The sequence below is a fragment of the Lissotriton helveticus genome, chromosome 6, assembly GCF_964261635.1.
Source record: "Lissotriton helveticus chromosome 6, aLisHel1.1, whole genome shotgun sequence".
Lineage (NCBI taxonomy): Eukaryota > Metazoa > Chordata > Amphibia > Caudata > Salamandridae > Lissotriton > Lissotriton helveticus.
Genome location: NC_136067.1, coordinates 1490659417 through 1490686798, shown reverse-complemented (window position 1 = coordinate 1490686798; position 27382 = coordinate 1490659417). Strand labels below are relative to the sequence as shown.

The following is a 27382-nucleotide window of genomic DNA, read 5'->3' as shown; positions in this document are numbered from 1 at the left end:
TGGACAGTGGTACCTACCTCTGCCAACTAGAGACCCCCACAATAAGTTCAGGCAGTTTTTAATGAATAGTCGCCAGGTCTTAAGCAAAAACCTACAGTACCTAGAAAATACGTAATCTTCTTTACTTTCAGGAGACTCCTGAATGCTTGTATCTGATAGAGACTACTAGCCGCAGATTCCTTAACGTAGAATTATACCCAGGCGTGAGACTGGACCCGGAATTTTTTCTTTGCCACAGCATCTCTGCGCGCTGGGGGCGGTACCACATGACTCCGCCCTGAAGTTGTCTGCGGGCGTGCCATCACAACAAAACTGAAGAGAATGGGGACCGTGTGTGAAAAAGTAGTAAAAAATAGAAAATGTAGGGAAAACAAAAGGAGAGGCACAGCACCATTTGGAAAAATGCCAAGCACTAAGAGACCGAAAGCCATAGCAGGGAAAGAGCAGAGCACCGCTCTGAGGAGCAACCTTGCAAGCTAAGGCGACATCCTCCCTGGAGGCAGAAAAACATGTGAGGAACATCCTAGCAGACAAAGAGTGTCTGCAATCGCAATCCACAAAAGAGAAGGGCAACAAGTCCGGAACAGGCGAGTAACGGCGAATTACCCCAAGACAACACAATCAAGGAAGGCCGTATCCCCTGGAAGGAGGTAAAGGCTGAGATATAGCCAAAAGACATCAACTGAGAGGACTGCAGAGGAGTCAGAAACCCCAAGCAATTAAAAGGGAAGAAGAGTACAAGTATGTCCCCACACCGTAAAGAACCAGGGTGTAGGTATGTAGAAGTACACATGAATCCACCGACCTTGTACTAGCAAGGAAGGGGTGTAACAATTAAACAAAACAAAGCTTCCCGTCAGGGAGGAAGTGAAGAGGACACTCACAGGAGACAAGCCACCCGGAAGGAGGCGAGCGCAGAAACCCAAGCTTAAGGTCCTCGCAGAATGGGGTGGAAGGACGGGTCATGAAGGAATCTGCGGCTAGAATTTGCTCTACCAGATACATCGTTACCGAAGGTAAGTAACTTGTACATCTGATAGAAACTACTAGCCGCAGATTCCTTAACGTAGAATAGATATCCTAGCCATACCCAGAGGGGAGGAGGGCCTGTGAGAGAATCTGCCCAGGTAGGAAGAAACGCAGGGCCCCTGCAGGGGATGTGTCATGGGGACAAGAAGGGCAGCCCAGCCCTACCCAAGCAGAAGTAAGCAAAGACGAGGCAAGGGGAGGCCAGGACACTCCCAGTCCATCCAAGGTACCAAGAAACTCCATCAGATGCCCCGGAGGGACAAACAACGGCAGAGGGGTACTGAGGAAGAAAGATTTACCCCAAACTTGAAGAGGTAGAAATGGGGCAAGGCTCTCTACAGTAGAACACCCAAGGAAGGGGACAGCTGAACCGGCTGTAGCCTCGAGTCAGCTGGCAAGGCAGGAACGGTTCCACAGCCTAAAAAGGCAGGCGAGAGAAGGCCGACGCAGTCGCGCAAGTCTTCAGCAGAACAAAAGGCAAGGGCACAAGGGCACACGCCAAGGCCCCCCAGCTGCGGACCAAAAGAGCAGGCACACACAGCTGGCAGCTGGCAAGTACCATGAAGCCAAGCACCCAAACCAAGTAAAGCGCAAGATGAAGGCAAGGGCCAGTGTAATCCAGAACAACCCGAAAGGGAGGCCGTTCCAGACAAAACCGACCCACAAAAGAAGTGGGACCAGCCAGAAGAGAGGAGAAGAACTACGCAGGACGGACAAGGCCGTTCACAACACAGGAAAAAAGGGCAGGGAATCTAATCCTCCCTGCAACACCAGACAGAGGACTAGGCCGAAACGCTAGACAAAGAGGGCAGAAACACCACAGCACAACGCCGCAGGCGACATGCCAAGGCTGGTCCAGCGATGTAGACGATACTGAAAAAGACAGAATCTGGAGCAGCACAAGTTACACTCAGACAAGAGCAAAGGAACAGCACTAGCGGCATACAGTAACACTAGGAAAGGCGAGGAACCCGCAAGGGGAGTCCACACCCCCCAGCATAGGAAGGAGCTATACAATAGCTCGAGTACCCCACATAGGGTAAGACACGTCCCAAGGAAAACATGGGAACCACTCTTAGGGAAGAATCCTGCAGCAGAGAACAAGAACAGAAGGACCTGTGGCTAGAACCACAGGCAGCTTACCAATCAGCCAAAAAACACACAATTGCCAAAAGGGCTGAACCAGCAGCCAACAGGAGAAAGGGCCAACCTAGGGACCCCAAAGGCGCGTCAAACCACACAGAAAATACAGGCAGGCCACTCAAAACAACAGACTCCAGGAGTGGGATAACGCCTCCCACCAAGCCCCGGAAGAGCAACAAGCCAAGCTTACGGAGGTGGAGGAGGACGTAGCCCCGCGAGGAGACGCTGAATGGTGGAGTCCGTGGGGTGCTAAACAAAAGAACCCCATCCAAGGGCAGGTCAACCACACGCTCCTAATATTCTCAGGAAAAACACCATCCCTCAACCAAGCATGGCCACGGAGAGCCACAGAACTGGCCATAGCACGGCGGAGAGCATTAGCAACATCCAAGACCGCATGAAGAATAAACATGGCCAACTCCCGACCATCCAACACATGGTGTCGTAAATCAGCGCGTGCATCGTCCTGGGAGATGTAAGACAGAAGGGACTCCACAGAATCCCACAAGCTGGAGGTAGCCCTAACCAACACACAAAGCGTGTTAAGCGCTTCCAAAGCAGCATTGCAGGAAGTGAAGATATTACGCCCCCATGAATCCAACCACCGGGCCTCCCGTGACGTAGGAACCAACACTACAGGCAAGGACGGAAAAGCAGTCTGCAGAAGAGGACCCTGAGTAGAAGGGTGGAATGAAAGGCTGACCAGGTCGTGCGGAGCAGGATGGTGGCGGAGTAGGAGTGGCTGAGGCACCGGATCACCCATGGTAGAATGCCCCCAAGCCCCCAGAAGAGAGATGTGGAGTGCAGCTTCGAATGAAATAAGCAGCTCCCGTCCACCAGAGCCCTGGTGGAGAACTTCCAACAGATGATCCGTAGGGAATGGGGTGACGGGGTTACCTATACGCAAAATGCCATCGGCCGTGGAAATAGCCTTAATAAAGGCAACACGGGCCTCCTTAGGGTGCCGCAGGGGAAAAACCAATTCCTCAGTGTGCGACGTCTGTCCCCAATTCCTGTTGGAGGAACAAACGGCCAGCCTCTGAATAGTGGGGGATGCATGGACGAGTGGGGAACCTGAGGGCCCCACAGGGGAAGGCAGAGAAGTCGAAGGAGCAACCAACCGTGCGCTGTGGAAGAGAGGGTCTGAGCCCTCCCTAGAAGACGCCGGTGAAAAAGCAACGACGCGGCGGCCCGTCTCCGGAGAAGAGACCATGAGGTGACAAACCTCCAGAGAGGAAGGAACCTCTGGAGACGAGTCGAGGACCCGACCCGACGCCAGCACGGTGCCGTGGAGTCCGCTACAGGCGCTAGCGCGACACCGATCGCCGTTGGAGTGGACATAGGCAGCACCGAGTCAACCTTCTCCACCACGTGCTCCCTAGGAGAATGGGGTGGGGTCGGAGCCAGTTCGGCTAAGGAACCGTTCCGAAACGGCGCTGGCTTGACTTCACACGAGGCATCCACCAGCGTAGAGGACCGAGATGGGCTCGGGAAAGTACCCCAGGCCCCGGCCTCCACCCGCAACACCGTCTGGGCCAGGGAGGACAGCCTTGGGCTCTGAAAATTAGAACGAGTAGAAAAACCCGTCTAGTCGCGTACTGTTCACACGGTGTTTTATGCACACCTTATTACAATAATCCTGTTATACCAAAACCTTTTTGTTCATGTTCATCAAACATTTAATCTTCATAAATTCATCTTTAACAATCGAATAACATATTATATGTCGATCATTTCAAAACTTGATACATAAATCATAATATATATTAATTGTGCATTTTCATATTGCATCATCTTCATGAATTCACAATACTGCATTTCTCATTGTATTAACACGTTTTTTGTTCATGCCCAATGCATTTTGGTACCAGCGGTACCTTCCTCAGGGGATAATCTGTGGGTGAACCGATCATAAACTCTGTCGTCCTGTAACTCTCTGAAGTGGTCGATGATGAGCTGTCACTGATGTGGACGAATACTGATGTCGCACCCTTATGAGTTTGGTCTCCAAGCGTATCTCGTAACTCCTAAACCGTGCAGGAATAAACCACCGGGGAAATAATAACACCCGGCGGGTGTTTATGATCGGTAACTTGTACTTTTATGAAAGCCTTCAACTAACTCTAATCTCATACTTTTTTGTATTTCCTTTCACCTAGCTTCTACACTTTTGAGTGTGTGGCGGCACATGCACCTTAAATCTTTTCATATAATCATCAAATATATTTACCTATTGGTTGTATGGACCTTTGTTAGTTGACTTGATGTAAGGGAAAAACATTAGAAATATATTTCTAACCTGTGAAGACAATGTGACTCTATAATGAAGACCAGAAATCAATACATTTGATTAAATTGGCTTATTTTAAGATATTACTCCATCCAGTAAATAAACAAAGTGAAGTAGATTCCCAAGGGAACACACTCTAGTCTGGAATCTGAAATGTGCCAATTAATTGGTTCGTAATAATATAAGATACATAATGGTAACAGCCACAACAAGAATAAAATAAATTGCTGCAAATAGGTGTTCCATAAAGAAACATCCCTTTTCTTGTCTGAACATGGATTTAGCACAGGATTAACTGATGGGGATTTCTATCCAGGACGCATAGAAGGTGTCAGCATAGAATATAACTTCAGTAGAACTTCTGGGAAAGAAAGAAAGTGTTCAGCATGAAGCCTCACACTTAGGAGAAAGGCCAGAAAGAGAGCTCTGACCCCTCTTAGAGTGGGGGTAAGTGTGCCTAACTAGCTATGGAAACAACTATTAAATATCACAGTAGCTCCAAACACATCCATATCACACTTGTCACTACTAGGAACCACCAAAAGTGCTAAATGTGAAAGGATTTGATATGCTTTCTTAAGTTCCCATCTTCCACAAAACCATGCTCGCAGGTGACAACTTTGGGCACCTCTTCGTCCTCGTACATGGTAAACAGAAGGCTTACCATTTGACCATTATTTCTCTGAGTTTGCTGCCAGCATTCTCCTCTTAAGCCTTACTGTCAGTCATCCATCACAAACAATAAGTCTTTCTCTAGCTAACGAGAAACATGATATTAACGCACATGCAATTGGAAGACAATAGCCTGCTGGCAAGGTAAAAACACACATTTTAATTAAGGCCTAAAGTCAGGCTAAGGGTTTCATTACAATTTTTGGAAGTGTGGGAGCAGGACTGCCCCGCTCCCACACCAAAGCCGTGGTTGAACCACCTACCAGATAAGGCGGCCAAGAAAACTGTGGTGGAGAGGAAACTTGGAAAATGCTTGGCAAGAGCACGGCAGCCTCAAGACTGTGCCAGAGCCAGGTATCTCAAAAGACCGCCATCACCGTGCCCCTGCGAGTCTGGCAGTCGGTTGAACGCCAGACTTGTAATGAGGTCCTTAGTTAACTCGACAAGCAATATGAGCTTTGGTTACACAATTATGTATACATGTATTTATTAATTATAAATGTTAGACATTATTATGAAAAGAACATAGTTACAATTGAAAAATTAATTGTTCTAAAACAATTGTGTATGGATTCTTAATGACTGCAATGATCACATTTTATTATTGGATTTAAATGCATCACATGCAATAAAAAAGTTAAGTCAAACATTGACTATAAATGCTGTGAAAAAATAAATAAGTGTGTATTTGTGGCGCAAAAAGGATGGAGCTTAATTTACACAGCTCCACTTACCTCCCGTCTTTGTCAGACAACTTGTGCCCTAAGTGCTATGATATAAAGTGTAAATCAACACATAATTGTGCTGAACTAAGTACATATAGTAACGACATACAAAGAAGACACTTGGTTAAAACTAAACACAAATGTATTTTGCCAGTCTCAGGCAATATATTGACCTTCCATTAAGCGATACTTCTTTAACCATTTATTTCTGTAGATTTCATATGCTCAACTGAATTCTAAAATGAGCTATCACTGCACCATAATAGAGTTCTCTCTACAGGATGTAAACTTTAATAGCCATTAGTATTTGAATTTCCCTATTTAATGGAGAGTTCCCTTTATGCAATCAGACTATAATCATGAAGCTTATCACTTTCTACTTGTGAGTCAAATTGCTAATATCTTTTAGACAAGTGGACAGCAGGGTGGCGAGATGGTCTAATGACTACATTATCTGCAATGCATTGTCATGTGGAGGTATTAGTCCTGGTTAAGAAATCAGCATTTTACATGCATACTTGTGTGCAAATATATAGGGGCTAATTGGGATGTTGGAGGCTTTCTGACCGATATCCCTGGTTTGACTTCCTACTGCCTATTACCCTGAGGTGCCTGCAACAGGGTGCAGGGATTTACACAGGCTCCCATTTCTGTATGCAAGCTTGTGCCACAGCCACACCCCCCACCATCCCCTTTTGTACAGCTGGTTTATGGCGGCCACAGCACAAGCTCCTATAGAGAAATAGGAGTATGCGACCGTACCATGTGCGGTAGTATTGTAATTGCGGTGTCAGGACCGCCGACCGGAGGTCAGATGGTCCCAAGATCGTCCGCCTGACATTGTAATCATGCCCATAGTTTTCTGTACTCAGCAAATTGGTTGAATTGTTTAACTTTTTCACCATTCTCGTAATGATAATCACATTATTCTGTTTTCTTTTATTAATCACTGTAGCGCACATATATAGTTATGTAAACATACACACATAAAAACATGTGTTTATGTTTATATATATATATCACTAATATTAAATATATATATTTTTCATTATATTATTTATTTGAGTTTTTTTATTTACTAATATAAAAAGCATATATATCTTTATATATAAGCACATAAAACAAAGCAACAATAATGTTAAATATATTTAAACTATAATATAAATATAGGAAACGTTGTAAAAAACTAGACATACTATATCCACTACAGTTTGTGCAATACTAAGGAAAGCGTTGGTCTCTGGACTGGTACAATATACTACTCCCACTCCACTGTGTGCAACAGTAGGGAAAGCGTTGGACACCGGATGGGTAAAATGTGCTATTCCCACTCCAGTCTGGACAACAGTAAGAAAAGCGTTGGACTTCGGGAGGGGAGAGGGGGTAACATTTACTATTACCACTTCAAGTCTGTTCAACAATAGGGAAAGTTTTAGACTGCGAAAGGGTAACATTTTGTATTCCCACTCCAATCAGTGCAACAGTCGAGAAAGCATTGGAAACCGGAGGGTATAATTTACTATTCCTATTCCAGTCTATGCAACAGTAGGGAAAGCGTTGGACTCTGGAGGGTAAACCGTTTTTTATTTCCACTCCCGTCTGTGCAATAGGAGGGAAAGTGTTGGACACCAGAGGGGTACAAATTACTATTCCCACTCCAGTCTGTGCAACAGTATGGAAAACGGACTTTGGAGGGGTAAAATGTACTATTCCTACTCCAGTCTGTACAACAGTAGGGAAAGCATTGGCAATAAATGGGTAAAATGTACTATTTCCACATCAGTCTGTGCAACAGTAGGGAAAGCGTTGGACAACAGAGGGGTAAAAAAGTAGAAAGAGTAGTTATTAATTGATCATTTAATCAAAAACACACATTAAACTCCAAACGCATAGCAAAATACAATTAAATTATAATTAGCACAACTAATATATTAAGTAATATCTAAAATATTTATTAATAAATTATTAATTATTTGTTATTTAATTTTAATAGGATAACTTTCTGTCCTATTTTCCTACAAACACAGCAACTCAAAATATAATTATTAAACAATTTTCAGAATTATTAATTTAAATATCTAATGAATAATTAATTGAGATTTGATTATTGCTTAATTACCTTCCAACCCTAAGCCAATACTAACCCAACTACCCCGCCTAAAAAATAACTAGAAAACAGTAACTAATTCATTAGCAACTAAAATATTAATATTACATTCATAATTAATTAATACTTCATTAACTTCACACCCTGTACCCTTACAAACCCAACAACATACAGCCAAAATATCACTAAAATATATAATATTTACACAATTTACATAATTAATTATCAATTAACTAATTAATAATACATCATTATTTATTGTCACATTATTACTTAATTAATTTCTCACCCTGTACCTATAAACTAAACAACCCACACCTAAAATATCACTTAAAAATTATAATAATTACTCTATTTACATAATTAATTATCAATTAAATTGGTAATATTATTTAAAAATGTATTATTGATTAATTATACTTAATTAACTTCCCCCTGTACCACTGAAAACCTCACAACCCGCTACAACACTATAATTTACTTTTAACAATTACAATTTAATCTTATAAATAACTTAAAATTGAAAACTATATTTACAACAATTCTATAAACAATATCCATATCCATATTAATATTATAAAGAGAGAGCCCAAACCTTTGAGGCGGGTAATCTCAGTAACCACAGCACCAATCACAACACCCAATACAGCATTGGAAAGGGCAGTTGCAGCAGAAGGACATAAGCTATGCAGACGGCCACCATATTTTTTTTTTTGCAGAGTTTTATATAGCGCGAACTTAACTTGAACTGAATCAGGTATCAGAGCGCTTTATATAACACCAGTTACGTTACATGAGGACACACAATAATTTTTGTTAGGCACGGGGAGATTAAGTGATTTGCCCAGAATCACAGGATGTTTGGAGTCGTTAGCAAGACTCGAACCCAGATCCCCAGGTCCGAGGTCGAGCACCTTAGCCGTTAGGCCAACTTCTCTATACATTTAAAAGGTAAAAGAACCATGCCAGCAAAGTAGTCCCTTGTGGGCGTGTCTGTGTTGTGCTGTGGGTGTGACTAACGCTGGGGGCGTGTGGTACGGCCATCACATCATGGGCTGTGGGCGTGTGCTGGGGGCGTGACAAATGATGGGGGCGTGACAGACGCTGGGGGCGTGTGTCCGCCCTTCATGCCATATGAGTCGGACATACAAGCGCCAATTATGTTGCTACGCAGCATCAAGGGGCACGCTGGGGGCGTGAGAAATGCTGGGGGCGTGTGTCCGGCCTTCATGCCATGTAAACGCAATTGCGCCGAATCAAGGGGCACGCTGGGGGCGTGAGAAATGCTTGGGGGCGTGTGCTACGTTCCGCCCTTCATGCCATGTGGGTCGTAGATTAATCAGAAGATCGTCTGCTGTGGCCGTGTACTGGGGGCGTGACAAACGCGTTCACCTGGAGGCCTGGTAAGTAATGTTACTGCAGCCTCTCCTGCGCGCTATTACTGAACTCTCTCATTCAACGAAATTACACGCGCCTGCTACCATCAACCAGGGCTCTAGCAGGGCTCAGGCGGCGGATCAGTACACTAATTACATGTGCCTGATAACATCAACCAGGGCTGCAGCTGGGCTTCAAGCGGGGGAACACGCGCCTGCTAACATCAAACAGGCCTGCATCTGGGCCTCAAGCGGGGGAACACGCAAATGAACGTGTCTCCGGGGACAATTACTGCAGCCTCTCCTACTCGCTGTCACTCAACTCTCTCATTAAACGGATTTACCCGCGGCTGATAACTCTCTCATTCAACAACATTACACGCGCCTGTTAACATCAACCAGGGCTGTAGCCGGGCTCAGGCGGCGGATCACTAAACCAATTACACGTGCCTGCTAACATCAACCAGGGCTGCAGCTGGGCCGTCTCCGTCCCTATTCTAATGAAACAAAAAATTTTGTCTACCGCGAGATGTTACAATAAATTGCCCTTGCCAAATACTCACATTACACACATTCTATTTCATACCCGGACAACGTCTGGACGGGCTGCTAGTATAACATATACAATTAAACTATGCACTTAAACATATTAAAATATTTAGGCAACAAGATTTTTTACAACAATAGTATTGTGAACGATATAAAAAAACACTGATATTCTTGCAAATTATATTACTTATATACATTCGATATTTATGTCCACGCTATTTCTGCATCACGATATTAATGTGTCACAATATTAAAAACTCAATATTTCGGTACTTCCATATTTAGGAACCGATGTTATTTACAAATACTGTACGTATTTTACTCAAGAATCACAATAGTTCAACAAATATTAAACCTCACACTGTGTATTTCTTGTGTATCTCTTTGGGTATGCATGGGTGGCTAAGTGAAAGGGTTCGAGATCTGTTGTCACAATTTTCTATGGGGAGTCAGAGTTGTCATGTTCTGAGGTTACACACACATTTGTTATCCTGTCAGGGTAAGGGTGCAGATGGAGCACTGTCAGTTAGCAGGACTGTAGGCCAACATATCCTGAGGGGTGCTCAGAAACCATCTTGCACCAGTCCAACGTTTATGTTGTCCAACATACGCACAGTTTTACTTGAGAAAGTGCAAGCCATACAATATGGCACTGCCGTCGTTCTAGCTTAGGTTCTTATTTAATGGATCGCCTGAGTAGTTTTTCTTTTTTGTACCCAAATATCCCCCATGCACCTACTAACAGGAGATGTCCTTGGTGTTAGGGAAAATATCCTCCTCAGCTATATAGGTAAGTCGTATGTGTGGGCTGTAGGTTGTTCAAGCTTGAACCTTACAAAGGATCTCCCCATAATGCTACCCTCTCTGAATTCCGTATATTCTGATGGCCGAAGGCGCAGCACTAAACATATCTGAAAACTGTAAGCGTGCAGTTCCTCAGAAGCTTCTACAGCATGATCTTGCACTTACGGGTGGGGCTGTTACCTTTGTGGTTGAGGCTTACAAAGCATTTAGGACAGAGGTGTTCTGTTCATATGTTTCATTACATTTCAAGTTTGTTAACATTACCATTAGCAAACAAACACTGATGATTGTTACACACAAATAAGTACAGTTTACAGGGCACTAGAAATACCATTAACAAACCAACCAAGAACATCAAATTTGATTTAAAGGCACCTTACCACACATTATAGAAGAGGTTAGACTAGCTCCCCCTAGTAATGAGGGAGCAACATGTCAAGTCTTAGCTGCCTACACACCACATCCAAACATAGCAAATATGACAGTGCCACAATTGGGTAGATTATATTACAATCTAGTCAGAATTTATAAAAGTCTGACACAGTTCATTAGGCGAACAATTATGGCAAATGCTGCAAGGGCTGCTCAAGCTGCACAACCACAATTGGCAACACCTGGAAATATTCCTCAAACGATCAATGCAGTCATGGGCAAGAATAACGTTCTGGATTGCACAAAAAACGAGTCAGCTTAAAGCAAAGTTTTCCCCTATTGGGACACCAGAAAAACACAGAATTCTTACAGTATGCTTGCCAATGGGGATGACTCCCCGGTGGAGGACTTCACCACTTAGGGTAAAGTCTTTGCTGCAGTATATACCAGAACACTTAGTACACCCTCATTAGCTGTTTAGCCGCAAGTGCTTAAACTGATCAAAAATAAGTACAGGTAGCCCATTCACTGGAATAGGGGATCAAACTGATTGCAACTTTGCCACAGTATCCACCATTAGGTTGAGTAACTTTAAAGGGGAAGCAGCTGCATTGACGGTATGTCAACAACTCACTAACTTGACTCTGAGATAACAAGAGTGCAAGTTACCTAAAATGATTGTGGAAACCTATGCAACAATAGGCTGAGATCATTTGGGAGGCAGACCTAATAAACCACAAATTAAGAGTAATTCTGAAAAGGATAACTTAAAGCAAGTACCCAAATCTTCTAGGAAGAAGTGGGATAATAAGAAACATAAAGAAAAGACTAATTGATGGGGCAGATCTCCTCAACAGGAGGCAACCGAGAAGATCTATCACTTGCATAACCATGATAATATAAAGACATCTGACAGGTATCAGGGTACTGATACACGTTCATCTTGTTCCTTTCAGGATTCATCTGAACAATACTAGGAGAGAGGACAATGGTCAGAATACAGATCAGAGGAGTGTGTGAAACTGAAGAAGAACTCACAATGCTCTTCTGACTATATAATAAAAAAGGAAGACAAACCTAAACAGTCTAAACCTCAATTCAAAAAGAAGAAAATGGCACACATACAATTCAAGCATGCCATTTATATTGAGGACACTGCTTGTGAGCTGGGAGTGGACCCTGGCAAAGCTGGACAGTGTGGTAGAAGTCACAATAGTTGACAGGAACCTGATAGATTATCTAGTGGCAGTAGTGTTGAGTGACTATGTCCTGGTGGAAACGCCAGATACGAGGGTCCAATTATTCTGTTTTGGGAGAACCTGTCATTTGGCTATGACATTCTCTTGGCAAAACAGGATAGGCCACCTGAATTTGTGATGGATTCCCCAAAGGGAGAACCAGTAATTTTACTTGCTTTTTTAGACTTCGTCCCAGATGCAGTTAAACATTCATACGCCGTTAAACATTCATACGCCAAGGAGTAGCCTTTAGTGCTAGCTCCTGCATTATGCCACAACCATGTGGGGTATGATGATGTTTCCCATTATCACTTTGTACGAGTGAGGTCAACCCCACAACCTCAAAGAACATTTCCCATTAAAAATGAGGCTAATACTCACACAACTTGAATACCAAGGTGTAATTGAATGTTGCATCTCCCCAATAAATAATCCTTTGTTTCCAGTAATGAAACCTGACCCTTCATATAATCTAGAATTAGATTACAGACACCTGAAAACAGCTATATATATATTTGAAGTACAAAATGCCTGTAGTGCAGCACTGATGAACAGCATAGTACAGAAGAAATATAAAACAACCCTAGAAATCTCTAATAGATTTTTCTGTCAAAATATAGCGCCTGAAAGCAGGTATTTGACCACATTTAGCATACTCGGCTCTCAAAAGCAGGTCTCCTGTTTGCCTCAAGGGTATAAGAAGAGCCAGGAGTTGCTTTCAGCCAGGGTTACAGATCTTTTACAAGAATATGATGACCAGACATTGTCTTATGTTGATGACATTTATCTGATGGATAATGACCTTTCAACACACTTGGCAAGAGTAGATCACATAGTTTGGGGATTTGCTCCAGTGGGTTACAAATTCAACTTCAAATATTCAAAGTAAGCCCACCTCAAGGTCCTATTTTTAGGATATGAGCTGTCAAGTAAAGGTAAATGCTTAGCAACACATTTCCTAGAGAAGTGTGTGCTTTTATCACTACCAAACACCTTAAAGAATCTCCAGTCCTTATTGGGTTTCCTTAAGTTTGGCAGAATTACATTCCAGACTATGCCAAGCGGGTAAGACTGTTCTACAACTTGATATGTCCAGGCTTTTCAAGCACACATTGGACAACTGGGCACACAAAACTCCTACGTTCAGTACAAGCTGACATGCTAGCTTCAACACATCTCCACACGTATAAACACAATGAACCTGATGATCCTTATTATTGTGGGTGCATCAAGGTATACCTACATTACATTTAATCTGCACCGGCTGTTCCACACTTGGGGGACCCTGAAGTCAATGGACTGTAACATTTTTGCTCTAAAGACCTGATGCATTGGGTACCCCGGGGATCATCATCTGCGTTTGCTGGGAACAGCGGTGTTTTGTCTACTCCTGTAAACAATCTGGCACTGTCAAGCTGTGGGAAAATGTTTAACTTGAACTTTTTTTTAACATCCTAAATTGTTTTTAAATTGTGTTATACACCATCTTTTTGACCCATGTTTTAAATTTGCTTTTATGATTTTTAAATATGGCTGTCTGTATGCTTTTATCCTCAGACTTGCATCATGCCTTTTTATAGTTTTATGAGTTTTTATGCTTTTCTTAGGTTGAGCATTTTATTAAGGTAGCTATATTTTCATCATCTTATATCCAAGGAGGGGGTGTCATGTGGAGGTATTAGGCCCAGTTAAGAAAATGCCAGTTTACATGCACAGGTTCTTAAGTGGGTTGCCTTCTCTCTTTAAACACAATGACATTTGACACACATTTATTTGCATGGGACTCTATTTTCTGGACTCAATTTGCTTACAACACCACTTTGTAGGCACGCTATCAAGACACCTTGAACAATCTGTACAAGTTTAGCATGCAAGATGTTGTTATTTGTTTTTGACTGCTCAGCGACAGAACTACCATAATAGAATAAACAATAGCGGCCTGACTGGGGCTTCAGCATGGCAACATGGAGGATGTTATTATATATATGACATCTAGCCGTCCTAAATTCAGAGAAGCATTTTGCTGGCACTGAGAGGTCGGTCCATGCTGGAATTCCATCTCAGCTGATTCCTGTCACCTCAGCGAGTGATGCTCTCTCCAACACTACACCTAGACAGGCAGCTTGCTGAAGCTTACCCACAGGCAATAGGGAGGTAGGCCACCCAGCTAGGGATTTGGCAGATCCACCCCCCTTTAGACATAATAGGGTATAATGCGTAAGTAGTAGTACACTCTATTACAGTACTTGCATGCAAGCATACAGTTTTCTTTAATCAGCAAAATGGTTGAATTGTTCATCTTTTCCACCATTCATATAATGCTAATTGCATTATTCTGTTTCCTTCTAATAATCACTGCAGCGCACATACTTTACTCAAGAATCACAATGCTTCAATAAATGTTGAAACTGCATGCTTTGTATTTCGTGTGTATCTATTTGGGTATGCATATGTGGCTAAGTGAAAGGGTTCTAGATCTGTTAACATGGAACCCTTGATGAGTCAGGGTTGTCATTTTCTGAGGTTGCACACACATTTGGTACCCTGTCAGATTTGGTGTGCAGAGGGTGCACTGTGAGCTAGCAGGACTATGGGCCAACATATCCTGAGGGGTGCACAGAATCAGCCTCTCACCAGTCCAGCGCTTATATTGTCCAACAAATACACAGTTTTGCTTGAGAAAGTTCAAGCCGTACAATAGCACAGTGTGGCAGGTTTTATATTTTTATTTATTACTATAGCATGACCATAACAAAGGGGCATCAATGCATTTCATGAGAAGAATGAGACAGTAATTAAACAAAAATGGTATGGTGAATAGAGTTATTGTGCAAATAGATGTACTTTGAAAAGGTGAGTCTTTAGGTTATTACAAAATGACATAAGTGGTGGATCAAGATTAGCTCTTTCCAGGATCAGGATTATACCGGCTTTACTTCCCATTGTGAGTTTCTGCTGGCAATGATGTTGGTCTTGGGTAAGTAAGCTTGCTGTGTGTAGGTATGCAGCTTTATCATGCATACAAAGGATCTTCAAAATAATCCTATCCTTCAGTGGTAAACAGGGCACATGTATAACAATAGGGGAAGCATGGTCCAATTTCTTTGTTCTCACTACTAGCAAAGCTGCAGTATAGTATACAAGTGTTAAACACTTTTTCTGGAGTACAACAAGAAGAGTGCATTATTCATCTTTGTAAAACCTGATGAAAGTCCTGTCCTGGGTGTATGTTTCAATTTTGTTGAGAAGCTAGAGTTAGTACTTTTTGATTTTCATAATTTTAGCTATGTGGTATTTTTATGTGGAGATTAGCTTCAACTGCGATTCTTAGGGGTTTGATTGAAGTTGCTAATGATACTATGATACCAAGAGTTTGCATTGTTAAAGACAGTGTTGGATTCCTGGTTAGGTCTAGCCTGTGAGGAGAAGATGTTTTGTTTTAATTTGGTTTAGTTTTAGTGAAATGTTTAACATCCAATTTTAAAGTTCAGACAGGAAGGTTTTTAGTTTTAGAAGTGAAACTGAAATATAATTAATTGCTGTTGACATATTGGTACACTGATTAGCAATTGTGCTGATTATAGTGATTCCAGTGGCTGAACATAGAGGTTGAATACTTTGTTGACCGTTTTTCACTTTGAGAGACTTCCTTCCAGTGCAAATGTGAGTGAGAATAATTTTTGATCTGATTGATTCGGCTTTATCATTTGTAAGAAGGTAGAAATAAAAGCACGTGTTTCATACGGCCCTCAGCTTCCATGCCACTTGCCATGATGGCAAGAATATCTTGATTCTTCGATACTGCTAGCGATTGCTGAATTTATGTCAAGTAGTACTCCTTGGAGTGTTTTGCTGTACGTTTTCTTGACAATGTTTGCTCCTGATGAAGAAATAAACATCTCATAAAAGAAAAGTTGAGGTATATGTATTCTTATTCAAACTGTCAGAAAACAAAGCTGAACCTTTATTTGTAACTATAGTAAATTACATCTACAGAAAACTCTATGTACATTTGAAGGTCAATGATAGAGGGTTCATTTGAGTCTACAAGTATTGCCACTGACTTTCCACTGCCCCACCTTTATCTACCCCTCTTCTATTTTGCCACCCATATAACTGCATATAATAGTCTTGAAATACTTGCCTAACTTCTATTTTTGTGTTACTAGGACACTTCTCGCACTCGGCTGTCACGTGGGCATCGCTGATGAACATGCAGAAGACAAACTGAAAAAAATCAAGCTCCCTAAAAAGTAAGTAAAGAAATGGCTCAGCACTGCTAATAAGAACGGTAGCAACTAGAAAACAGGTACATTCTGGTACAGCTTAGCTTGAAATACAAACGCTACTTGCCAAAAGATCTGTAATAAAATTACCTTTATTCAAATACAGAACAATACCTTTTTTTGTTGGTCATTTTACCCTGAGGCTCTTCTGGGGATAGCAGCCAAGAATACAAAAGTAGGCTCTTTTGTTTGATGAACAAAAATATTCTAGACACTAAGCAACCCAAACTCTACCTCCAGGCCACTCAGATCTAAGTATACCTTAATGGATCGTCTATCATGTCCCAGCGAACCTTGAACTATTTCCAATTTGGGCTTCTTCGGTTTAAAATTAACCTGGGAGCAGAGCCATTACGACCATCACAGCCATTACGATGTCATTACCACGTCTGCACTTTACCTTAATTCTGTCCATATTTTAGGACCTAGCAGGATAGGCTACACGGCTCATTTTAGGGAGCTGTCAAGACTGATTTGCACATGGCTGTTTCCCTTCTGTAATTTAACAGGTCTAAAAATAATGGCATGAAATGCTATACAGAGGAAATACAAGCATGGCCATCAATCACTTTCTTCTAAAGAGGCAGATTTGGGTTGCAGTGCAGAAAGTCTGGGTTACCCTGCTGGAATATTAGGGGGTGTTGAAGTTATATACTGAGGTCCTTTGGCAGAGCTACTTATAAGCACAAGTACCTGCAGGCTAGCAGGTCAGTGTTGAGGTGCATGAATAGACGTGTGAGTTTCCCGTGTTAAAATAGCAGGGGAGCTGCCGGTGAGGACTGAGATGCTTTAGAACAGCTATAGGTGGTGGAGTATATTTTAATACCAGTGGGTGCTGTATAGCTGGATTAAGGTGGGTTAGGCAGAGCTGTTGTTTCTGAGTCTCACTAGTAGTTGGGTGATGCTAGAGTTTGGGATTGGTGTCTTTCGAAAGAGGTTTATAGGTATGCGGTAGAGCTGTGGGTGGATTAGAACATAGCAGCATATTTACGAGCCATGTTGCGTCGCTCTTGCACCACACAATGTGGTGCAATAGGACACAACTCAAAAGTGAGATTCATGAAGCCACGCAAGCCCACCTTGCATGGCCCTGAGTGGCTTCTTAAATCTTGAGTAAATCAACGCAGCACAAATCACTGTGTGACCTTACTCTGTGCCAGGGAGGTGTTCCATAGATGTTTTGTGGGTGTTCCCATGCAACATCCATGGATTTTAATACATTCCCATATTTGTTAGTAGTGGTAGACCTGTTTTTTCCCCCATTAGCTCCCCGTCCCCCCTATGTGTGCATGAGACCTGGGAAAGCGTCATAAACCTGCACCAGCCCAGGTGAGGCGAACAAGGAGAAATATGTTTATTTCTCCTCGTTTGTTCTTCGTTCTATGTGTGCTGCATTTTGCAGCACACATAGAAAAAGGAAGATGCCTCATGGGATTGTTTTTGTGGAGGAAGTTACCCCTTCCTTCACAAAAACAATCCACCTTACAACTCAGGCACCCTTGTACCATGGTGCAAGGGTGCCTGCATTGGCTCTAGGCATCTAAAACGGTGCCAGCGCAGGGGAAAAGGCTGGAATGCGCCATACCATTTTAAATATACCGAATTCCTACCCATTTCTCAGTCACGAAGTGCAGCACACCAAGGTAACTTGCTGCGGTACAGTGCATGACAATGTCATAAATATGCCCCATTGTACTTATGGTCCAGATTGAGGTCAGTGCTTAATTTGAGCCAGTGTTGCAGATGGAGCTCACAACCCTCAATTTTGGAAATCAGCACTTCTTTTTCCCCAACAAACTTTGATCTAGAGCAAGCGAGAGAAAAGCACAAAAGATAGAAAGAAGAAGCAAGAGAAAAACTTTCAAGAAAACAGCCCAGCACTTTATTCTCCTGTTACAGTCTCGCGAAAGAAGGATGCGTCTAGAAGTAAATTCAAAATGAAAAATTTAGCAGATCATTTGCACATAATGCAGACAATTTCTAACTTGCTACAGCAGGTGAAACATTTTACCTCAAATTCTCCAAAATTTGACTTGGGATCCCACATTTGCGTGAAGCAATGAATGCCAGTTTCGGGGAGGGGCCAAAAATGAAATTCACAAGTCGCCTGATTTTTTAGGTGATTCAAATTCAGAGGCATCGGTCACATGTGGGGAAGGTTTGGCCTTGTGGTGAGGATAGCAGTCTGCAGTGTATTTGAAAACATCAACAGTCCTGTTAGGCAGTTAAAACCTATGCAGTGTGATATAGCTTTTAAAAAAAACATGTAAAGCTGCTTGAATGTAATTTCCCCTCATAGAGCAGTACAGTGTACTACTTGTAAGGGGAGCTGAGAACCCGCTAAGGTGGGAGGTACTTGTCTTGATATTATAAACAAACATGGTGGACAGCTCCTATCGGGCAGATTAGCTTTTTATATTGCACTTTCTGGTAAGGGCCAGGTTGTGCAGGATAGATCTGTGTGTCTTTAAACACCATTGCCTCCAGTACAAAAAGTATTGGGCAGACAGACGTTTCTTTTAAAGCAAAATAGAAAAAAAGAAGGCAGTCTTTCTTCTATGTTTGCAGCTGAATTTGGAAGTTGGCCTTCACCTGCTGGAATGCTTCTAATATTTCTCGATATTAGAAGCAGACGTACGGGAACAGGTTCAGTCATGCCCATATTATAAAAAAAATATTAGGATATGTCAGCAGAAGGAGATGTCCATCTCTTAATGTCCCAGTTATGAATCACTGAGGGTCCACTGTGCCTGTCATCCACCATGTTTACTTAGGTGAGCACCCTTGTTAGATCTTGGGGTCTCTAGTTGGCAGAGGTAGGTACCACTGTCCAAATAGGGACCCTTGCTTCTAGTCAGGGCAAGGAGATAACCCTCTGAGATAACCCCTGCTCACCCTCTAGGTAGCTTGGCACGAGCAGTCTAGGCTAACCAGAGGCAATGCGTAAAGTATTTGTATCAACACTCACAGTAACACAGTGACAACACCACAAACTGACTCCACAACAGTTTAGAAAAATAAAGGTATTTTTAATCTAAACTACACAAGACCAAAACGACAAGAATCCAACATACACAGTTCAAGAATATGGTTTCAAAAAGAGTTCTTAAGGTTGCGTTAAAATTCTTTAGGTTGCGTGAAAAGTTCACAGTTGCGTCACGTTTACTCACAGTACCTTTTAGTTGCAACAAAGTTCCAAAAGCAGAAGCTGGTGCGGTGGAAAACAAGCGATGCGTTGCTCCTGAGACCCTGGGGAGGCGATGCGACAGCCCCGCTGCAGCAGCGGGCGGGTTGCGACGAATCCGGTCTGTATGGGGAGGAAGGCCACTTGTATGGATTCCGGTGCGTAGGTTCCGTAGGAAGTCTGTTCTCGCAAAGGCACGATGCGATGATCTCGTAGGTGCTGCGACGATCTCCGGGGCGACGATGCGCGGTCCAGCGGTGATCCTCTCTCTCGCAGCTCCTCGATGCGATGATTCTGCGACGATGCTCGCAGCGACGTGATGCGGTCCGCAAGCAAGCGGTGCGGCGTTCTCACCCAGCGACGACAGGCTCTGCGACGATACTCGCAGCGATGTTCGATTCTGCCGCACCGGTCTGGTGCGTCCCGCAAACGAAGGATGCGACGTCTCTGGCAGCGGCGTCAGGCGCTGCGACGATCTCGACCTCCGTAGCGGCGGGAAACTTCTCGCACTGTCGGGGATGCGCTCCGCAAGCGAGCGATGCGACACTTTTCAGTTTCAAAAAGTCACTCAAGCTTAGTTTCAAGCTTCCCAGCACAGGTCCAACCTCCAGAGGCCCCACAACTGGATCAAGCACTCTAGGAGGGACAGAACTCTCTCAGCAGAGTTCAGGGAAGCTGGGGGTGAAGTCCTTTTGTTCCTGGGACTTCAAAACAGGGAGCCAGCTCTTCTCAGGCCCTTGGAGATTCCTTCAAGACAGGGGACACAGCACACAGCAAAGTCCTTCCCCTCTCCTTGGCAGTAAAGCAACAGCAGGTCAGTCCAGCAGAGCAACAGCAGGACAATCTTCCTTCTTCAGAGTCAGCTTTCTCCTTGGCAGAGGTTCCCTCTTGATTTCCAGGATGATCTAATTTTCTGTTGTCAGGGGTCCTGTACTTATACCCCTAAAGTCTTTGTTCTCTTGGTGCATGTGGGCCCTGAGCCCGGTCTAAACCAGTTCTGGGTGGATCCTGAGTACTTTGTTTTGCTGGCTGCATCTTTCCTTTCAGAGTGAGGGGCAGGGTCCTCAGCCACCCATCAGGGGGGTGGAGCCAGCATTGTGGAAGGCAGGCACAGCCCTATTCAGCCCAGGTGCTAACTCCTCCCACTACTCCAGTTGCAACTGCAGTCATTCAGCCTAGTGCTGACTCATCCAGCCTCCTGGGGAATTCCCCAGCCCCTGTCACTCTCAAACCAGACAGTCAATACACAAACAGGTCCAGGCACACAGACGGGTCAGACAAGAGAACAGCAACTTTCTAAAAGTGCTGTTCTCAAACACAGGATTTAAAAACAACCTTTCCTAAAAGATGTGTTATTAAATTCTGAGTTCAGGGATACTAGATACTTATGTCCTATCTTGTTCCTATGGGAAGAAATGCTGTGAACCACTGTAAAAAACAACAAGTGATGGACTGAATGTGGATCAATGTCACACACTCCCCCAGTCAAAAGATCTGGGCCCAAATCCATCGTTTTTTTGCACTCCACACCACCCTGGGTCAGATAATGGCTTTATGCAAATCAGCTCTGACCCTGTTGCCCCATGGGAACAGTCCAGTCTGAACTACAACAGCCATATCTTTCCCAGACCGGAATCAAGCATCCGAGGACCGGACCGGTTTCGAGGTAACACCTCTCTTCAGCCCGGCTAGCTTGACTCCAAGTGGTGTGGAGTGCCTGGGACCCACGTCTGGGCATCCCCAGCGCACTTAGGGCGGCAATTGCAAAAAACAACAAGTGATGGACTGAATGTGGATCAATGTCACACACTCCCCCAGTCAAAAGATCTGGGCCCAAATCCATCGTTTTTTTGCACTCCACACCACCCTGGGTCAGATAATGGCTTTATGCAAATCAGCTCTGACCCTGTTGCCCCATGGGAACAGTCCAGTCCGAACTACAACAGCCATATCTTTCCCAGACCGGAATCAAGCATCCGAGGACCGGACCGGTTTCGAGGTAACACCTCTCTTCAGCCCGGCTAGCTTGACTCCAAGTGGTGTGGAGTGCCTGGGACCCACGTCTGGGCATCCCCAGCGCACTTAGGGCGGCAATTGCAAAAAACAACAAGTGATGGACTGAATGTGGATCAATGTCACACACTCCCCCAGTCAAAAGATCTGGGCCCAAATCCATCGTTTTTTTGCACTCCACACCACCCTGGGTCAGATAATGGCTTTATGCAAATCAGCTCTGACCCTGTTGCCCCATGGGAACAGTCCAGTCCGAACTACAACAGCCATATCTTTCCCAGACCGGAATCAAGCATCCGAGGACCGGACCGGTTTCGAGGTAACACCTCTCTTCAGCCCGGCTAGCTTGACTCCAAGTGAACCACTGTAGCCAGCATCCCCCATGTTAACCTATGGAGCAAGATAGCCTTACAGTAGTGAAAAACGAAAATGGCTGCCATTCACTACCAGAGCATGTCACCTGCACTAGTGCATGCTCTACCTTTTACATACACTGCACCCTGCCCAGGGGGGTACCTTGGGCCTTCCATAGGGGTGACTGGTGTGCACAAAAAGGGAAGGGTTAGGCCTGGTCAGTGGGGACACTGACCAGGAGGACATGGCAGTTCTAAACTGCCCATAGGCACTGCAGTGGCAGGCCTGAGACACCATTTTAGAGCTACTCCTGTGGGTGGCACAATCAGTGCTGCAGGCCCACTAGTAGCATTTGTCATCACCAGCCCTGGCACACTCAGTGCACTTTACTAGGGACTTCATGGTGATACAAATATGCCAAACATGTATATCCAAACAGAATAACACTTTACATAGAGAGCATATGCACTTTAGCACTGATCAGCAGTGGTAAAGTGCACAGAGTCCTATTGCCAACAGCCACGGGTCAGGAAAAATAAGGGAGGAAGAAGCAAAAAGTTTGAGGATGACCCTGCAAGAAGGGCCAGTTCCAACAACCCTCAATTGGACAACTGCAATAGCTGACAACATTGCTAAGGAACTACGAACCTGTGGAATAGTAGGTACACTTGCTCCCTTTCAACTTTCTCCAGGTACAAGCACCGCACTGTATGAGAGATGAGCGGAACCCATCCATTCACTCTCCCCTTTTCCATAAACATTATATAGCCCACATACAGCATCATTTGATATGTTTCGTTCCTAAATACTTGCACTTACTTTCTTTCTGATGACTGTGTTTATCTGTGTGTCTTTCATATATTTAACATCTGAATGATCCAATAAACCGCAGTGGTTTTAGTATACAATCACAATTTTCTTATCACAAGATAAACCACATAATTTAGTTAAATTCCCACTGACCTTTTCCAACACCAAACTTTTCTCACTTGAAGAAGTGATCGGTGTGTTCTTGAAGGCTAATGTACTGCAGCATCTAATTCGTTTGCCTAATGAAATATATTAGTGCCTGTCATTAACGGTGAAATTAATGGGGCTCCTGAATTCAAGTGCCAGTAGAGCAGACATTGGAAGAAATGAACCAATAATACAGATTTACTTTCTAAACCAAAAGGTGCTTGGTCTGTAAATTGTGATGAAAGAGAGTTGGATATTTTTTGTTACGTTATAATTAGAGTCACTGGAATTATACATCAGCGGTATGGGCAACAGGGTTGGCTAAAATATGTGAAAAAGAACGGACAAGTTATGCAGCATTATGCAGTACATTCGGAAGCATTTTCACTTGGCTATTTTAACATACATTGGAGTAACAGTGCTATGCAAAATTCAAATATTTTTAAGGAAAGTATACACATTCACTAGATCATTTTTAAAAGTATACAGGCAGCTTCTCCAGGTCAATCTGAATATGTTAGTCACCAAAATGTAATGGTTTAGAGGTACATGAAAGCACAGACACACCATTCTATTAACATTGCCCCTTCTAAATGCCGGAGTGAAATAGTTTGTGTAAAACATACATTATTGCATTTAGCAGAATTCAAACCTACGCCTGCACACTTAGGGCCTTATTACGATGTTGGGTGGACGCACTGTCAGCGATAAGGGTCCGACCGACCTCCGGTCGGCGGTTCCGACTGCTGAATTTTGATGCAACCACACATGGGGGCCGATTATGATAGCGGTTTTCCCGCATCCTCTGGGCCGGCGGAAGCCACCGCCGGCCCGGAGGATGCGGGAAAACCGCTGCGGACTGAAAAAAGACCCCCACCAGATTAGTATGGCTGGGGGATCTTTTTTCCGTCCGCAGCTTTTCCGCCGCGGTCGCCTCCCATCCGCGGCGGAAAAGCACTAACATGGCTGGCGGTGTCTATCAGACACCGTCAGCCATATTAGGATGTCTGGAGTACTATGCATTTACACGGCGGCATTTCCGCCGTGCAAAGGCATACGGATTTTTCTTTGGGGGCCCGTTGCGGGCCCCCAGGGGTGAAGGGGAGGTGGGGGGTGCACATGGGGGTACCTATGGTACCCCCCTGCATTTGCGTGCACAAAACGGCAGGCACCGCGCGGTGCCTGCCGCTTTGTGCATGCAAATGCACAACTTTCATTTTTAACATTGCGGCGGGTGCTGCTTCAAGCAGCACCAGCCGCAATGTTAAAAATACAGGATGTGACCGCCAGGGTGGCGGTCACATCCTAATTTGCACGGAGGGACCGCCGCTGACCCTGCGGACGTTCCCTCCTACTCTGGGGTGGCGGACGGACTCAGGTCCGTCCGCCATCATAATCGGGCCCATGGTGCGGTCGCAGGCTCCCTTTTCTGTTTTGGATCTTGTGCATAGGTTGGAAACTGGTCACAGCACAACCTCCCATACAGAAAAGGGTGCCTGCCACAAGGTGCTAGCTACACGGTACAGGGATAAACAGGGGGGCACCTATCCCCCTCGGCCCCTAACTGGAGTCTGTAGAAAGAAGGGGGCCCTGCTAGGGGCCCCCAAACTTGCTTTCCGAAAGGCTTTCCATATTGGAAAGTCCATCATGGAAACCCTGCCGGAAACCGAGCATCGTAATCCGGACAGCGTAAAACGTCTTCCTTGAGCCTGTCAGAAGCCAGCCTGAATGTCCACCCAGTTTCAAAACTGACAGACTTCATTAAAATGAGGCTGTCGGTTTTGAAACCGCAATGAGGCTTGGAAAGCCTCCGAACTGCGTTTGAAGGCTTTCCAAGCTTCATCATAATCGGCCCCTTTAATTTAATAAATGGCCTTTTATTTTAGAATTGGTCTTCCTTCAGTCATAGTTTGACTCTGTGTCCACGCTTTGGGTCGCAACAAGCACCTCTTTCCATTAAGACACAGATTTGCTGTTCAGTATTTTGCATAACATGTGTACGATGTTAGACGAGGCATGATTCAGTAAATGCGACTTTAAATATAGAATTAAACTGCTCGGAAACTTTCTGTACTCTGGGTGCCTGTTTAACATACCTGTTCTTAGGCCTGTAGAGTCTGTGTTCTAACAACAGCTTCTATGAATTATGCTCAATACATTTTCCTAACAATTAAGCGATCATTATTTCCATCTGGTTTGAATTACATTAAAATATGTCAGGGCTTGTTTTTACATGCTGCAAGGGAAAAAAAGCTCTTTCCCAGTCACTTCATTTGGGACATTAATACTGTTGGGACATGTGCAAAAAGATTCGCCTCGTAGAAATGTACCGCTAAAAGATGAATTGTAAGTCTTTGAAATGTGTGTACCTCAGCCCTGCACAGTATGTAGTATATTGTTACTTGTTTATCTTTGAGCTAGAAACGTGTTTTTGGGTGGGATCTGTAAATGATGCAGCAAATGGAGAAATATGAGATTAATTTTTTTGAATGTAAAATTAAAGGGCGATCATATTTTTCTAGTGGCCCTAATTTTTATCTAGCCCAAGGGATCGATACAATATAGGTCCAGCACAGGGGGAGGTGGGTACACCAGATTTGGAGGGATGTCTCCTAAGCAGAAGTAGCCTACAATGAATCTAAATAGAACTTATTTACATGGTCGGTGGCTGTCTTGACAATCTGACCTGGATCTTGCCAACTTGGATCTAATCTTGCGGACACCCCATGTCTATTTGCTAAACACCTGTGCAGAGTGAGCACCAGCACTTTCTAAAGCTGATCGTGTTGATGTATTGCATAGCGTGGAACCTAAGACCAATGTGTTAAATGTGTGGTGTTTTCCTGTGTAAAATGTGTACAGCAATCAGACCCATTGGGGTTCCTATTTAGCATCAATGGTAAACATGAATTCTTTGACTGCTGCAGGCATTTTTTCAGGGTTGTGGGAGGCGACTGCAAAAATCAAGATATAATGGCTGCTTCACAGTTGGCTTCCTTTCTGTTGATCAGTGGTAAACATTCATGTTTGTTGCTTCTCACAGACGGTCTCTATTGCATGGGACAGTTACTGCCATTACCAACGATTTGCGAGCGCGGGTTGACATGCTTGTTGTTCTCGTTCAAGCCATGTAAGACGGCACGCCTTGCACACTCCTATTATATCAATTTTTTTAAGCACTTACCAACACAACTTCAATAGCAAAACACATGTCTTTGACATATAGAGTGACAATGTATTCCTTCCTGTGTACACCAACAAGCAGTAATATGAAGACCCAACTCTGGCAACTTGTTTTATCCAGCTTCCACTTAGCATCTAGCAGGCATTCTTTGGTGTCAATGCACATATTGACTTTACAGCTACCAGCCAATTTAAATTGAACACAGCAAGACCTAATCCCTGAAAAGTTGCATACTGTACAAAAGCACGCCTGCTATACATGCCCTGAATGTGATTAGTGTGCCTTTCTAGACTTTACATCTTTAGACACATTTTCTGTCTGCTTTGTTTATGACTGGCTTAAAGGCTTTGCTCGGTTGTCTCCTAGGCTTGGCACGAAGCACACAATAACACGTATTTACACTTACGGACGATGCACTGGGCATATTCGTGGGAACCAGCAGGAATAAGTTTCCAGGAGGTTTTTTTGTTGCAGATTTAGAAAGGGCGAACTCGACCCAAAGGTATCGGAGCGCTTTATATAAGCACCAGTTACATCACACAAGGACACATTCATTTTTGGTAGGCACCGGGAAATTAAGTGATTTGCTCAGAATCACAGGATGTTGAACCGATGCCGAGAGTTTCCCAGCTCCAAAGTCAGCAGCTCTGGCCGTTAGGCCATTTCCTCCCTTTTGTCAGAGCATGAAACTGGGCCAGCCCTAGTGAATCTTCCTCACTGTGTCCCAATTCTGTGTGCTGATACCGGGACACATTTAGGAGGTTCAGGTATATTCAGTTTGCTTTGCCGTGCAGAGAGGCAGCCTTTAGGGATCGAGGGCTCCCGTTTCTGCTTCAGGGCAGTCCAGGATGGCTCACTTTGGGGACAATCACTCAGGGGCATATTAGCAAGAACCTCGTTAAAATTATCGCCATTTTAGCGGCAGGAAACTGCCACTAATACGGAGATAATGGGCTTGCAAATATGCGTTATAGAAATCAATAGAAGCCCAGGTTAGATGTCCTGCACATCTAACCTGCACACAGTTTGTTACAGCATGTACATTAACCCTCTGAGTTCTCTTAGCAGAATTGCACTGCAACATAGATCTCTGCAGCAA

At 43.9% G+C, this 27382-nt stretch overlaps 1 protein-coding gene across 1 annotated transcript in view; it reads left to right on the top strand.

Annotated features, from left to right (window-relative positions):
• The window catches only part of RYR2 (ryanodine receptor 2), a 3071198-nt gene that overhangs the window by 628063 nt on the left and 2415753 nt on the right, over positions 1-27382 (top strand). The window contains exon 21 of the mRNA XM_078648003.1: positions 16475-16558. Within this exon, the coding sequence (XP_078504129.1) occupies positions 16475-16558 (84 nt within the window). The remainder of the gene's footprint in view (positions 1-16474; positions 16559-27382) is intronic.